Raw genomic sequence first — 16,564 nt, 5'->3', positions numbered from 1 at the left:
AATGTGCTAACCCCAGTACTCAGAAGACTCTTACTGTTTTTCAATTAGATAAATCAGAAGTTTACCTTAAGAAGGCTAATGAAAAATCCCAAACACACCAAGTCTGCTCTGCATTGAAAGTTGTTGGTAAATCACAAGGTACTTTTTTTTAAAGTAGTTGAGGAAGAAATTTATCCTTTTATAGCATCCAGTTTTCCTTACACATAAATTTTGCATTTTAACTTCATACTTATCAATAAAACCCAAACCCCTCCCAGACTTTCATTTTAGCACTAGGAATTTTATATTCACAGTTCAACTTGCTGACATTATATAGGATAAAGCCCCAGGTAAAACTGCTAGCAGGAGTAAAATTGAGGTCTTACACAAAAACAAGCAATTTTGGATTCTTTCAGTTTCACAGCACTGCTAATAGTCATGCTTAGCACACAGGGAGAAACATGAGTAATCTTAGGTGCTGAATTGCAAAATATGGACATTCCTATTCACCAAGACAGAAAGAACACCACTGTCATATAGCTATTGGCAGGGAATGGGAGGATTTGAGATGCTCAATAACGGAAAGAAACACGGATAATACAGACCAGAGACTGAGTGAAGGGATACGAAGTACCCCTTCCACAACACTTGTGTTGGCCCTGCCAGGGCTATGCTGACTCCTGTATAACCACCAGGTGCCTGTACTCCACTGGCCAGTGCTGCATGACTGTGACTCACGAGCATTGCTACAGACCAGCCCCATGCTGTTGCAAGCTCCAAAGCCCTCCAAGGACTGAAGCACCGAGAAAGAGCCATCCCAGTCAACAGAAGAAATCCGACTGGACTTGATGGTGTTGATTAGTTCTAACCATGCTGGGCCTGGCTCCTAAATGAAGGTCTTCTCACGAGCATCTCAAATGCGGGAAGGCTTAATAGGACCTGTACAATAGGAAATAAGAAACCTGCCACAGGACTGCAAACAAACTATGAAATTTCCTGGGATGTACAGCACTAGGGAGTATTGGATACAGAGGAAACAGGAACTGGTAAGCCCAGCTGAGCATACATAACCAACCCATACCCAAGGCATGGGTGTCCTGCCTGAACATGTATCACTGAAAGCCCACTGCTGTTTCTGACACATCTCAGGTGTCTCTGTACAACACTGCATTGTGCCAGGAGCAAACACCTTTACTCTCTTGCTGTCTGTAAGAGATGGAACAGGTATAGCTTCTGCATTGGTGTTAAAAGGTGGCAGATCACAGAATCACAGAATGGCTGAGGTTGAAAGGCACCTCTGGAGGTCATCTGGTCCACCCCCCATCCCACTCAAACAGGGATACCTACAGCCACTTTCACAGACCATGTCTAGACAGCTTTTGAATATCTTGTGGGAGGGAGACTCCTCCTTTCTGTGAAACTTGTGCCAGTACATGGTCCCCCTCACAGTGAAGAAGTCTTTCCTGATGTTAGGAGGGGACTTCACATGTTTCAGTTCGTGACTATTGCCTCTGGTCTTCTCAATGGGCATGAATGAAAAGAGCCTGGCTGTATTACCTTTGACCTCTCCCTTCAGGTACTTTTGTACATTGATGACATTGCACCCCTTGAGCCTTCTGTTCTCCAGGCTGAACAGTCCCAGCTTTCTCAACCTTTTGTCAGAGCAAAGATGCTCCAACCAAATTAATCATCCTTGTAGCCTTCCACTGCATTCTCTCCAATCCTGAGAAGATTTTGTACTGCCAAGCCTTTGCATCTACCAATAATCAACACAGATGGATTAAAACTAGGCACAGTATTTTACACAAACTGGATTCACCACAACACTTGCAGTGTAGATGTACTGTAATGTTGGTTTTCCATGGCCAATAGGGGGGTTGGGAACACAAGGCCCTCAGTGCAGTTACCATCAGTCATCATCAAATCTCAGCAAATCACAAAACTTAGATGGTAATTCAGTGATTCTCACTTGAAAGTCACCAGCAACAGGATGGGCAGTTTAAGGTGCTGAGACACAAACACTGAGCAAAACCAATGGGGAAACCTGCAGTCCCAGAATACAAAGGCATTTAATGAAAAGAAGACATTTCAAGTTAAGATGAGCCCTCTTTCCCCTTAGTCTTTAGTATTTTTGTCCTTATGTTGTCCATAATTGGTACAGAGCAATGAACACACACAGTCAGATGTTTGTACAATCAGTGGGTAGATAATTGTGCTTGCACTTAGGGAAGGAAGATGTTAATTTTCCTGAATACTAAACAGACCACTCAACATTACCTAACCAGTATTTCGTATCAGGCTGCTTTTATAAAATGTAGCTCTTAATTTTCCTATTATTATGAAGAGCTGATACTACTTCTTTCATTAAGATTGCAATCAGAATCTTTATAAATCCTACTGCAAACTTCCATTTTCCTTTGGCTGGAAAACTGTTTCAGACTGAAATTCAACTAGTTTTCTTTCAAAAATTGAGAGGAATTTTCCTATGAATTTTGTTTCTAATGCCAATATTTAACAAATTATTAAACAATTTTTCTTTTTTATTTTAATTTGAGACATCATTTATTTCTCCATATTCTTCTAGGTAAAATTGTCTTTTAAGTGTTTATTCAAATATTATATGCAGCTAAACACTCTTCTGAATCCAGAAACTAACTATATTTGTAAAAAAAATTTAAGCAATTTAATGATTACATTTATTTCACTCTTCCAAGACGTTCAAAAACATATCCAACTACCTGATGATAGCTTTAAGTTCTTAGGAAGAACACAAGGAACTTTCTATGTTTTGGCATAAAAAGACACACTTTGCATATCAGCTTTGCGGTTGTGTGTGACTCTCTTTTCTGCCCAGTTTAAAAGTTAGTGCAGAATGCAGAAAATGCTGGGTTTGCATTTCAGACCACTAAAAACATGCTGAATATTGAGCTACTGAAACCATTAACACAAAATAAATGGTAGAGTTGAAAAATCTTCCTTATACACAAGTCTAAATCATTTCAGAATAGTCTTGACTCTGCCTGTGCCCCAATGCTCCTACAAAATATTGATCCAAAACAAATTTATAGTTGTCCTTGAGTCTTGGATTTTCAAAGCAAATATATATGTTATGCCTTAAAATAGACAGTTTAAATATACAACTTGGAGAAATGTTTTGGGCCCAATCTCACTGTAGGGGAAAAAGACATTTTCAAAGGCATAATAAATTCTTTTTTTCTTTATTCTCTCTTAAATCACATGCCCTTAAAAAAACTTACTGCCTTTCCTCTTGAGTTGTCTGATCCATATTATGATATAGCAATGCTTTAGGGCATTTTCCATTTGACAGAACTAACTGCTCACTTCTAAAAATCCCTTTTGAGCATGACAAAGAGACTCAAAATTCATTAGTTTAAGTCACTGACATTATTTTTCTCCCACATATTGCCCGGTTGAAATTCTGAACACTGTCAATACCCACAGGCCCTACTTCATGGAAGCTGCTGGAGCTCTGAGGTGTGTTTTACCTTCAGCTAAAAAATCACTCCCATGGAGATTAAAGCAAGAAGAAATAGAATATAACTCAGGCACAGTTTTTATTAGCACATATGTCAGCAAAGCTGCTGGAACGACAGTTAAACACAAGGGATGTACATGTCTCCATGTACCCTGGAGTCCCTCTTGCATTTATGCTTCTGTTACAATGGATTCACCTGAAACATGAAGGATGTGCCCTGTTTTGTGCAACACAGAGGACTAAGAAATGCCCTGCTGCTACTCTAGGACAACAGGTATGAAGATGAGTGTGAACGAGGAAACAACACCACATAACTGTTCTAAAAGGGCATGTCAGACAATGTTGCATCTCCCACTTCCAGTCCTGGGCTGTCCTACAGCTACAAGGCAAACTGCAATGTTAAGCTTTTGTCATGTTTGTATAACTTAGTTTCAGAAATACCTCTGGAATTTCTTATTTCTTCACCCTATGGGCAACAGACCACAGACTTAAACACAGGCCACAGCAGAAAACATTTACATGTAGGCCCTTTTTTACAAATTGCTTCACAACATTCCTGTCAACAAAGAAGTATGTTTTATAGAAGGGGAAATTAAACACCCAAGAGGCAAAAGGGCGTGTTCAAAGAAAGGTTTACAAGCCCAGATCAAACCCAGATCTGATGATGATCCTGTGAACACACCACATGATTGCCCTTTCTTTCCCTGCATAGAGAGCTCTTTCAAAACACAGTACTTTCTGGTGCCCCTTTACCAAGGGTCAGTGACAGGACTCGCAAAATGTTTTGCCATTTCTCCCAGGGATGATCTACATGAAATGCAACACAGTGCAATGAAGGATGCACTGTTAATCTGATTTGGGCAGGGCTGAGCCCACCCGTGCTGGGGTTGAGGGGTGCCCAGTGCAGCAGCCCTGTGCCTTTAGCCCAGTCAGCACAGCTCTGAGTGCTGCCCATGCTGTGGTTGCAGCTCAGGCAGATGCACCAGATCCAGGGAAGGTGTTCAGCTCAGATACTGCCGCTGGGCTGCAAAACCCACTTGAGAAGTGAGGACATGCCCACACAGTGTAATGGTGAACCTTGCCTGAACTCACAGGGTCTGGGCTGGCTTTAGAGCATGGACCTGCACAACCAAAATGGGTTGTCACAGTATCCATACCAATAAGACCATAACTCCTTAGTTACAACTGGTAAAGGTTTGCTCCTTATGGCAAAAGCTAATGTTATGCAGGTGGCAGGACACCGCCCAGCTCACCTCTCTCAGCACCTCCATGGCATACACGGTGCTGACCCAAGGCTGACTAAGCACCAAGTCGTCATGGTTATATTGCTAACAATGATCTTGGTGCAGGGCAGCTTAGATGCTTAGAAGAGCTTTAATCACAACTTGCTTTTGTTTAAAGAACAAGAGTTATCCTTAGAAATTTGTTATTTAAGAGAGGAAAAACAAGAAGCACACAACAGAAAGAAAAGTTAAATGTGTGATAAATCAAGAATAAGTAAACAAACAAGATTGTATCCTCTTCTGTGACCTTTACAAATATCAGTTAATTCACTTACATGATGAATTTTAAACTGAAAAATACTGGTACTCACATAATCCTCTCAGAATTATCTTATAATGAAGAAAATAAAACGGAGGCAGATAAGTTAAATAACTCCTCAGTGTTACAAAATAAAATACGGTTAAAGCTTAAATTTGAGTTCACAAGTTTCTTTTCTGTGAATCTACAGGACATCCTCTGTGTAGGCAAGATGTCTTGCAAATTTCTGCACTGAAATATCTTACTGACATTTGGCAACACCTTAATCCATGGGCTCCCATCTGAAGAGAAGGATTAACTGATGATAATATCTGTATTTGGCTGATGCTGGATGCTTGGGCACTGGAGCACTGAAACCTTCCCACAGACCCAGAAACTACTGCTACTCTCTTCCAACACAGTCACTCAATGTAGCCTTAGGAAATTTTGTGCCCAATTTCAAAAATTCCAGTAATGAGTAAAGCTGGTTGGACTATAGCAGCCAAAACCTGGATGCATTGGGAGCTCTGGAATTTCTTTAAGTTCAAGGTGCAAAGCAGGGTATAACTAAAACAGGGGTAAAATGTTGTCATTAGATTAGTTTCATTCTTTACCTAACCATCAGTTAACCATATCTTTTTGAGATGATGGGCAAGCTTTGTCTTTTCATACTGGTTTAGCTTGATCTTCCACTGTAAGTCCATTGAATCACTGTCTCTGCCTGAACATTCCCTCACACTGAAGTCAGCAGCAATGCTAACAAGCAAAAGTTGAGAAAAAGCACCCTCATATTTATGTCAAATCATTAGTTGAGACTTGCATCAGTTTTAAAAACTAAGGATAACCTTTAAAATTGCAACAATAGCTATTTTTGTTGGGACACTTCACGACAATCCAAAGGGGATCACAATAAAAACTGCCAGGCTTTTCCTCAGAAGTCCACTTTACAATTTTTTTTTTTTTTTTTTTACTGAAATTCCAAGATACTTCCAATTTTTCTTTGATTTTTATTTGGCAAAATTGTCGTCTATAAAACTGTAAGGGTGGCATAGGCCCATACTGGACTCTGCTCCCCATCCCCCTTCCCCCTCAGCCATCAGATAAACAGAGCAAACACATATCACCACATTCTGCAAAAGTTATGCAGATACAAGTTTATTACAGTAACAACTCTTGCAGTGTGGAAGAAATTCCTCAATATGCAGTTCTTACTTTCCATACCCTCAAGACTTGACTCTCCTATTTCACCACACACAGTTTAAACTAGTCTGAGGTCACTGCCATGATCCTTGTGGTATTTCTAGCCTGAAGCTCTCGTACTAGCTTCCACTAGTACTCCCTCCTGATAATCTGTCCTCCACATTAAGAAAATGTCTATAAATGTGCTTAGCTCTCTCCAAGTACTAAGAGAATCAAAAAGTACATCTTTTAGTGAAATAAAATCAATTACTTATTTTATTTATTTTCTTCTGAAGAGATTTGCTCAAGGTGTTAAGTTGTTTGATAACAATTTCAATAAAAACAGGAACAGATTAGTTTAGTCCAGTATTACTCCCTTCTGCAGTTTCACTCTTCTCTCTTATTTACAGTGACTTACAATAATTTGTTACCTAATGAAAAAGACAGATGGAAAACTCAGTAGTCACATAAAATACTTACCAAAGTGTTATGAGAAATAAGGATTTTTAACTGTAACTCAAATACTAGCACTTTTCTACAAATGGATACATTTAGCTAGCTAAGAATAAGTAAAAACCAAAATGAAAATGGACATTTTTCACCTAAAGAAAAACTGGTATTTTCCCCATATGATTCCTGATAAAACCTATGAAATAGTCTATGGCCAAAAGGTAACTTTGTCCATATACCTATGTCAGCAAATCCATCAAATGTAGACAGTTACTTCTACCATCTAGAGAGCCTGAGGGAACATTTCGGTTTAACCTAGTTCCCCAGATGGAAATCAGTATTCTGGAAGGATGACTTTTTGGACAATAATTACATCCTATTCCACAGAATAGCCCAACTGACCATCAAGATGACTTTTTCATACCCCTAACTGACAAAATAATGCCAGCAAACTTGGAAGAACACAAAACCCCTACAATACTAAATGAAAAAAAAATATATATATAAAAAAGACAACTGAACAACTCAGTGAGATGAACTAGGAATTTCATGTGTACCAGAGCTGTTTTTCAGAGGGCCCATAGGCTCTGCTATGCTGCATTTACTCCAGTTCACGTTCACCCATTTAGCACAGTAAAATCAAAGAACTACACACGCACAGGTACAGGACATGCCCACACAGGCTCTGCCTTTGTCCACCAGAAGCTGAGCCCAACCTCTGAAGGGGGCAGTAAGCCATGCCTGGATCCCAGCCAAAGGTGCCAAGCTGACTAGTACAATTTCCAAGGATGTGTCTGCCAAAGACTATGCAGATATGTTAAGCATGTAAGGACACTGTAAGAGAGCATTTTACATGGGGCATTTCTGCCAGTAACTTTTAAAGGGGCAGAAGAAAAAAAAGACATGAAAACATCAATTAAATTTCTTGGAATACATGTTCTTTTGAATAAACACGAAGAAAGAGAGATCCTATCAAATTGTATTTCCTTTCTATATGAATCAGTTGTATCAAACACACATTATTTGAGTAATGAGTATTTTTATAAACCCTGGGTTTTAACACTAAAACAGGCAGAAGTGATGAGTTCAAGGGCAGAATGTAACCATTTCAATACTCCATAGCCATGAAGCATTAAAGTCATATAGGCCACTCATGCCTTTGTAGTTTTGCTCAATTTACCAAAATTTCTGTATTTTCAGTAGGAATTCTCTTCAATACTTCTAAAGTTATTTCATTTCTAAAAAGTTCACTCCTATCACTAGCAAATTCAGGGGTTGAGCCATCAGCATGTAAGAGCACATGTAGTTACAGCACCACATCAGAAATTCACCTCTGTGGGCTCTAACATGCAGCAGAAGAAAAAAAAGGCCTCCCCCATGTGGCTACAAGGAGGCTCTGAGAGATGTGTGAAGGGCCTTATTAAAGTCAAGATAAACAACATCCACTGCTCTGCCCTCATACCCACAGATGGTCTATTCAGCACAGAAGGTAACTGGGCAAAGTAAGGTACCAAGTGCCTGTCTCTTTTGAAGCATTTGAGTAGTTAAAAAATTATTCAGAAGGGTTCCTGTCTCGAGAGTTGCTCAGAGCATTGCTTCTATTGTCCCAAGAGAGTACCCTAATCAGCAGGCTATCAACAAGCCTCCGATGCAGTGATTATCCTCTTATCCTATTTGAATTGGGCTTCTCTATAGCCAGAAAGGCAGAAGACAGAGAGAGAGAATGAGAACAAAACCAGGAGACAATCTTATATGATACCACAGAGATCACACTATTTCCCTTTGGGAATACAAATCTGAACTTGGGCTCAGTACAGTAACTATGCATTAAAATCACTACCTAAATATATAAACGGCATTGGGAGCAATGATTAAATTGAAGACCTGTCCTCATTCAGGGACTTGCTGTCAGCCCTGGTAGCAAATCCTATATACACTGACTGCACTGAGGGACAGGCTATGCTTTTCTGTTTAGCCAAACACTTCTTACAATGCATTTTTTCTTTGCATGCCCATGTGCAAATGGAAGGATCTGGTGTTTGTGTGACTTACCGTATTAGAGGTAGACTTAAAAATTTTACCTAAAATGAAAATTAGATCAGATTTCTCCAAGTGATAGCTCCTGTGCTAGATACAACTCAAGGGATAGCTCCATCTGGCATTCTACCTTTCCTCTGAAGGGTAGTTTGGACTGTACAAGATATTCCACCTGCCAAAGCCCTCTTCCAGCAGACACAAATGCTGAAAGCTCAAACTGCTGCTGCTAAATCAGAATAAGAAGTAATGGTAAAAGCTGGATGAAGATATTGCACCTTCTGTGAGGGCATGATTTGGGGTAAAGAGGAAAGTCACTGCTACCTCCACATAGTTTTATTCAATTTCTCAGATTGTACATCAATTACCTCTCCTATTATCTTCACCACTTTTCATTCTGCTTTATTAGTGTTGCAAGGTCCTGTAACAGGAGTATTCTGTCACTATGTGCATTACCCAACACAGTGAGGGACCATTTCAGTCAAGATCCTTTAGTACTACTGCAGTTCAAATAAAGATTGCATTCAAAAAACATTTAACAGATATAGCAGTGACAGACAGACTTGCATAGCTAATGATTTTATTTAGCACACTGCACAACTTCTACTCCAGTATCACTGCAATGAACCCATTAGATCCATGCTGATACAACCTGTTGCAATGGAGTAAAATTCAGCTCCAGTGTGATGCACCATCTAAAATATACTGCATATCAGCTTTTTGGTGGCAGACAGAATGTTCTTCTGTTGAGACAGTACGTAATAAATAAGATCTTGCTTCTTGGAAGTATTTTTTTCAGGTACACACACAAGACATTTTATTATAGGAGGAAGAATCTGTTAAGTAAACAACAATTGTGTGCACAAGTGCTAGCCTGAGAAGACCCATATTTTAGTCTTCCATATAGCTCCTTTCACAAATCATGTAGGGGCAAAAATTTAAACAAAAAACTATGATATGTTGGTATCACTGTTTACCTTATTTTGCTCTTTTGATACAAAATATTTCAGGTAAGAGATGTATGCTTTTTTCTTTCCAAGTCCAAAATCTTTAGCTATATTTGAAGAAATTTGAAAGAAGATAAAATCTAGAAAAGCTGGAAGGAAAATTTGTGCTACACTAGAATACTGTAATTTCTTAGGGTCTGTGTTTCAATTCATTAACTGGAACTAGTTGTTTCGTGTTGGTTTTTCTATAGACCTGTCAGTCCCTGTTAAGTTATCTAACCGTGACAGCAAACATTTACATGACATTTTTGCATGTTGGCTGTTTTGCATACACTGTAAAAAGACCAGATAGGGAAAAATTCTTTAAGATGACTAAATACATTAGAGCTATACTCAGCCTTAACTTGAAATGCAGTTCCCAGGGAGTTCCTCTCCCATGAACTAAACTGAAGCTCTTGCTGACTTCATTAGGCTTAAATCATGCCCCAAGGAATTGGAGAGGGCAGGGGCACTGCTAGCAAATCACAGGCTTCTCATATAAGGTCTGTGGCCACTCACACATCTTCTGTCAGATTGAACATGCCTATTTTAATTTCTAGCTCATAAATAGTAATTTATAACAATTAATTAGCTTCAATATAATATATGTCTACCTTTAGCATTTACATCTCTCTGTGTGTCACAGTATATTGCATAAGAGTCATGTTTACCACCAGCTGACAAGAAATGATCCCTCTCCCTGCAAAGGTTTTGCTATGTGTGAAATTGTCACTACAGCCATGACTTTGTTTTTTAACAGGCTTTGATAAAACACCTGCAAGAAATACTAAAAAAGATCCAGGTGTTACTCTTACAATCAGTAATGGCATTTCCATAGAAGGTGGCAGCAAAGTAATTAATCAGACACTAATATCTGTGCCTGCCAAAACGGGGGTTTAAGGGCTAATAAATAATAATCTGAATACTTCATGATTGCTTAAGACCCTCTCCACGCCAATCCTTAAGTATTTGTATAATTTTACTCCTGTAAGTAATCCATCCAAAGGCAAATAAAATGCAAATGTTGGCAGGCTCAGACATTTCTATAGAGGCCTTTCAATGCCACCTAACTTCAGGCACAGGTTTCCCAGCATGGAGCCTGGTCATCCTCTGCTCCTTATTCATCTGGACTAGAGTGGCCAGGCACCCTAGCTGGGTTACCCAGAGAAGATCATTGCAACCCTTTGAGCCATAAAGCTTCATCCTCCTCAGTCACTTCTCAAGCACAAATCCTCATGTATTTATGGAAATCCCTCCCTGTACAATATTTTTCCTTAATCCAACCCTGCATGCACAGCCCGATCCTGTAGGAGCACAACCTGTTGCAATGGGAGGTTGTGATCACACCCTGCCCTTCAGGGCTGTGACCCACTGCATCAACTGCCCTGGCCGCTCCATCAGAGGATGCCAGTGCCTGCCCATTCTTTGGACAAATATGCCACATGAGAGACGACAAGTGAACATATTTGTCAGCCTTCATTTCGTTGTGGAAGTACCAGAGCAGGGATGGCAGGGAGCTGCAGCACGGGCACAGGCTGGCTGCTGGCACAAACTCACTGGATGCTTGTCAGGTTCTGCTTCCTCCAGGCAAATTACAAGTGAAGTTTGCTGAAAGCTTTTGAGCACTTTCCAGGTTTCAGCTTATTCTCGCTCTGACAGTTTTGCTAGATAATTTTTTTCCCACAGTTATCACACTGGAAAAACTCCCAGCTTTCAAATAGATATTTTAAAATACACTTAATTTTCTCTTGCACAGTGAATTAATTTATTTTAGTATCTTGCTTTGTCTCCAGGCTGCAGAATGATGAGACGAGTGCTGATTTCCGATGGACCTCTTAGCCAAGAAAGACCTTCATTTCAAAAGCTGTAGCTGAAATGTTAAATTCCACAATTGGAACGGGCCCTACTGTTTTCTGGGTCAACTCCACATGAATACCATGTCCTATTAGATTAGTCCTGACTGACAAACCCATGATGGTGGGTGTGGTAGCCAAAATGCACTATGCTATTCCTTCTAAGGCTCCACATTAATTCAGACCACCAACTGAAAACAAAGTGACTCATGTGCACCTATTAAAATAGGAACCCGCAGAACAATTAGAATTTCAAAAAGAAAATAGTTTTTTTAAAATGGCGTTGAGATATTATACACTGTAAAATTAATAAAAATTCACAAAAGTTGGTTACTTTCTGCACTGAAATTATGTTGGCTGAGGATCAAAACATAATTTGTATTTAATTTACATTAAATAAAAAAAAAAGATATGGAAAGGGAGGTGATTATACACAGCTTATTTAAAATCACGTGAACAGAAATATTTTCATGACACTTTTAAAATTGAAGTTATAAAGAGTTTACTGGTTTTTCAAAATAAACATTCCCCTTGTACAGCTGGAAGTAAAACCAATCCTAACAGGACTACACAGTGCAAAGTAAAGTTTCAGAATATTGCTCATGGTGTTGTCAGAACACACCAGCAGAAAAGACTGAAAAGGACATTATTATACAGGAATGCATTGAATAATAATAATATAAAACTGAACTGGTTTGGAATAAATTTTAGTCCATCTTTTAAAATTAACTACTTGCTATTAATTATTTCCTGGAACAACTGGAAAAAGACATTGTGGGGTGATGACAATATATTACCTCCTATTTGGCTAGTATGATGATCCCTTAAGCCATATACATATCTGCAACCTCTCCAGCAATACATGGAGAAAAGGCTTATTTTGTTCATTTCAAATCTAAAACGTCTCGGCTGAAATGCTTCATATTACATTGCTTCCCTGTTGTTCTTGGGGTTTTTTTCTTTCTCCTGCATTTTGCCTGTTCATGATGGGATAAGTCTTCAGTATATGAAAGACAGGTGCCTTGCAGGGTCTGAAATCCTGGCCATTAAACAAAATAGTGCATCTTCATGTGACTGCCCTCCATTGGGCCCTGGACAACACATTTCAGTACATGCAACAGACACTAAAAATAGGGTTTAAGAGTGAACTACTTACAGTGAATTTATAGTCTCCTCTCATCTCAGGAGAGACATTACAGAACAGCAAAAAGCGCAAAGAAGAGTAACAATGATAATCAAATGGTTTCTGGATGAGGAACAAGTGGTTACAGCAGCACTTCTCAGCCTGGAGAAGAGATGACCTGAGGGAAATAACAGGCCTAGGATATCGGATATGGCCTGGGGGAAGCAGATAGTCATCTGATGTTTGCTGTCACTTCCAATACAAGGACAAGGGGGCATAACTTAGAGCTAATAAACAAATACAAAACAAAGCAAGAGGAAAGTAATGGTTGGGCAGTAAAGCAACAGAAATTTGCTGCCAAAGTCACAGATGCACTCTTGCAGATGTGAAAAATTTACATGGAATCAAAGGCAGACTGAACAAATACCTGGAGGAGACATGTCTTGATGGTTATTACACAGGCGGAAATCATAACCAGGAAATCCCAAAACTGAAGATACCTTCAGGCCGAGAGCACTTGGGAGAAGGGTCATACATACACATATATGGTGTGGCTCATGGAGGACAGGCAGGTGATTCAGGACAGCAAGCACGGCTTCACCAAGGGTAAGTCCTGTCTGACTGACCTAGTGGCCTTCTACAAAGGGGTGACTATATCAGTGGACAACGGAAGGGCTTACAGACATCATTTATCTGGACTTCTTCTGTAGAGCCTGTGACATGATCCCCCACAACATTCTCCTCTCTAAATTGCAGAGATATGGACTTGATGAGTGGACTGTTAGCTGGATAAGGTGGTTGGACAGTCACATGTAGAGGGTAGTGGTCAATGTCTCAGAGTCCTAATGGACATCAGTGACAAGTGGTGTCCCTCAGGAGTCAGTACTGGGACCAGATGCAGAGATTGAGTGCACCAGCAAATTTACAGATAACACCAAGCAGCTGACACGCCTGAAGGATGGGATGCCATCCAGAGGGATCTGGACAAGCTCAAGAAGTGGGCCCATGAAAATCTCATGAGGTTTAGCAAGACCAAGTGCAAGGTGCCCTGGATCAGGGCAACCCCCCATCAATACAGGCTGGGGGATGAGGAGATCAAGAGCAGCCCTGCAGAGAAAGACTTGTGGGTGCTGGTGGATGAGAGACTGGACATGAGCCAGCAATGTCTGCTCACAGCCCAGAAAGCCAATTGTATCCTGGGCTGCATCAAAAGAAGTGTGGCCAGATGGTTGAGGGAGGTGATTCTGCCCCTCTACTCCACTCTGGTGAGACCTCATCTGGAGTGCTGGAGTCATCAACACAAGAAAGATATGGACCTGTTGGATTGAGTCCAGAGGCCACCAAGATGATTAGAGGGATGGAGCACCTCTCGTATGAGGAAATGCTGAGAGAATTGGGTTTGTTCAGCCTGGAAGAGAGAAGGTTTCAGGGTGACCTAATTGTGGCCTTTCAGTACCTACAAGTTGATGGAGCCTACAAGAAAGATGGAGAGGGACTTTTCACAAGAGCATGCAGTGACAGGAAATGGGGGAGTGGATTGAAACTAAAAGTGAGTATGTTTAGATTAGATATTAGGAGGAAGTTCTTTACTGTGAGGGTGGCGAGGCACTGGAACAGAGAGCCCAGAGAAGCTGTGGATCCCCCATCCCTGGAAGTGTTTACGGTTCTGAGCAACCTGGTTTAATAAAAGGTGTCCCTGCCCATGGCAGGGGGATTGGAAATAGATGATCTTTAAGGTCCCTTTCAACTCAAACAATTCTGATTCTATGATTCCATGATTCTATGACACGCTTGCTCTGTTCTTACTCCCACTGAGACTAGCACCTATGGTCCCTCTTGGAGACAAAATACAGGATCAGGTAGACTCTTGGTCTAACCAGTAAGGCCTTCCTATGTTTCTTTACCAGGTTTATTCACAGTGATGAGCACTTCATTTTTTTCCAGAAATGGGACTGCTACATTCTCTTCATCTGTACACACCAATTACGAGAAAGTTATTTCTAGCTCACCTTTTGGGGGAGAAAACACTGCACAAAGCATTGGTGTTTGGCAGGCTACCCCCTTTGATGCTAACCAAAAACTTCCCAAAAGCTGTTTATCAATTCTCAGCTCATATCTGAAACAGAAGTTCAGAGCTGAGATACCTTATGGGAGCTGGGGTAATCACTGAACACCAGCTAAAATCTATGCAGTGGCGGTGGACTACGAGTTGCACATGGATGCAAAGGCTCAATCTACTTAACATGACACTGAAGCAAATACAAGTTTTCCAGAAAATCTCCAGGTGAAGCAAGCCATGCTGAGAATGCCCTAGTCAGCAGTGACTAAGAGGCAGAGATGAATCCTCTACACATATAGTAAACATACACGTGCTACATGCTTGCTCTTAAAAACACCTCTAAACTAAAAAGTCTTGTCCAAGTTGAAGTCTTTCAAATTTCTTCCCAAAAAGCCTGGCATACTGGTGGCCCAGCAGGCTTTGGAAGGGCAGCAGTGTCAGTCCATGAACTGACAAGGACAGGGATCAGCACCTTGTTCCCTGCCTCACTGCTCTGTGGTTGCCAGCTCTGGAGGCCGCAGGAACCCCTTCCAGCCCTGTTATCTTCACATTTGTTGTGTTTGTTAGATATCATAATACTCTTGACAGAAACTGTCTTAGATTATTGAGAAACAAGTAAACTACCGTGACAAGCTTACAAGCATGGTATGATTTACAGTCCAGTCTTCAATTTATGTCACTCTCTATATTGGGAGATGAGCCTACAAGAAAGCAGCATTTCAGTTTATTATCTATGAGCAAAACCTGCCTTCCTCAGCAATCCACACATGAGTTACGTGCTTTCCCACAACACTTTAACTGCCCTCTGGTGTCTTCCCTCAAAAGAACAGCCTATACTCCTACCATCTGTCAGCTAAACACAGTCTCCAGGACAAAATCCACCATCATAAAAGGAGCTCTGGTTCACAGCTGGGCTTAATCCAACCCTGAGATATGGGAAGAACGTGGGAAGCAGAGCTGTCCACCTGTGCTAACACATCACCCGTGTCACCGTGCAGACAGAAGGGCACTGCCACAAAGTAAATGGCATCTCCATCAGCATATTCATTCAAATCCCCTGCCTGGGGAGCTACCACCACGCAAATATCAAATGTTTTCACTAAGCTGGATTATTAAGGCAATGATATCTCTAGGTTTCTTGCAACTAAGTCTGGCTTTGAAGAAAGGATAAAATGAAAAAGCCTGTGTCTCCTCTCTGAAAATGAGTGCGCAATCTTGTACTAAGTTTACTGCATCATACTGTGCAGGCTTGGCAAAAAGTATTTGCAATATCGGGTTTTAACCATAAATCAGCACTTTGTGTCAGGGTCTGCATCTTTCTCTGTGAATATCTACTATGCTCCCAGCACACTTTCAGATCTTATGAAAATAATTTCACCATTTCCCCATGTTACTTGGTACCCCACACTCCGTTAATTTCCAAAGAACAACCTGACATGAAAAATAGTGTGCTACCAAAGTTCTTTATTTTTTTTAATGCCAAACTATTTAAAACCTGGTTTAAATCCACAAATGGAAAACACAGGCTAAGAGTAGAGCAAAGCAGGCCTGAAGCAGGCTCTTACCCAGTGATCTTTCCTTTGTTTGGTTTGCTGACCGCACAACTGGAAGACTTGCCCGCGTGCGGCTGCCCCTCGAAAAGGGGGTTGGAGAATCACCCTCGGACATGGCCTCTAAGGAATCCGCAGATGCTTCAGAGAGGTGTTCTGTCTGGTCACCCAAATTGGGCTGTGGGCTCTGGGACAGCTTTGGGCTTCTTGTCTGCAAAACAGAGTATTTCATTATTAGTCTACTGAAACCAGAATATGAGAAGAAAAAAAAAATCAAAGAGAAGAAGGAAGGAGTCCAAACTTCTTCAAATACTGGTAATGCTGAAGGTCACTT

General features: G+C 40.6%; 1 protein-coding gene across 21 annotated transcripts in view; it reads right to left on the bottom strand.

Moving 5' to 3' along the window:
* KIAA1217 (KIAA1217 ortholog) overlaps window positions 1-16,564 on the bottom strand; it is a 338,228-nt gene that overhangs the window by 77,194 nt on the left and 244,470 nt on the right. For all 21 annotated transcript variants that reach the window (XR_004359376.1, XM_032700657.1, XM_032700743.1 and 18 more), the window contains one exon: window positions 16,246-16,441. Coding sequence is in view for 20 of the 21 variants with exons in the window: in XM_032700657.1 (XP_032556548.1) it covers window positions 16,246-16,441 (196 nt within the window). In the remaining variant the exon portion in view is untranslated. The remainder of the gene's footprint in view (window positions 1-16,245; window positions 16,442-16,564) is intronic.

Source organism: Chiroxiphia lanceolata, chromosome 1 (assembly GCF_009829145.1).
Source record: "Chiroxiphia lanceolata isolate bChiLan1 chromosome 1, bChiLan1.pri, whole genome shotgun sequence".
Lineage (NCBI taxonomy): Eukaryota > Metazoa > Chordata > Aves > Passeriformes > Pipridae > Chiroxiphia > Chiroxiphia lanceolata.
The sequence above is the reverse complement of the archived record's forward strand: the minus strand, read 5'-3'. Positions and strand labels throughout refer to the sequence as shown.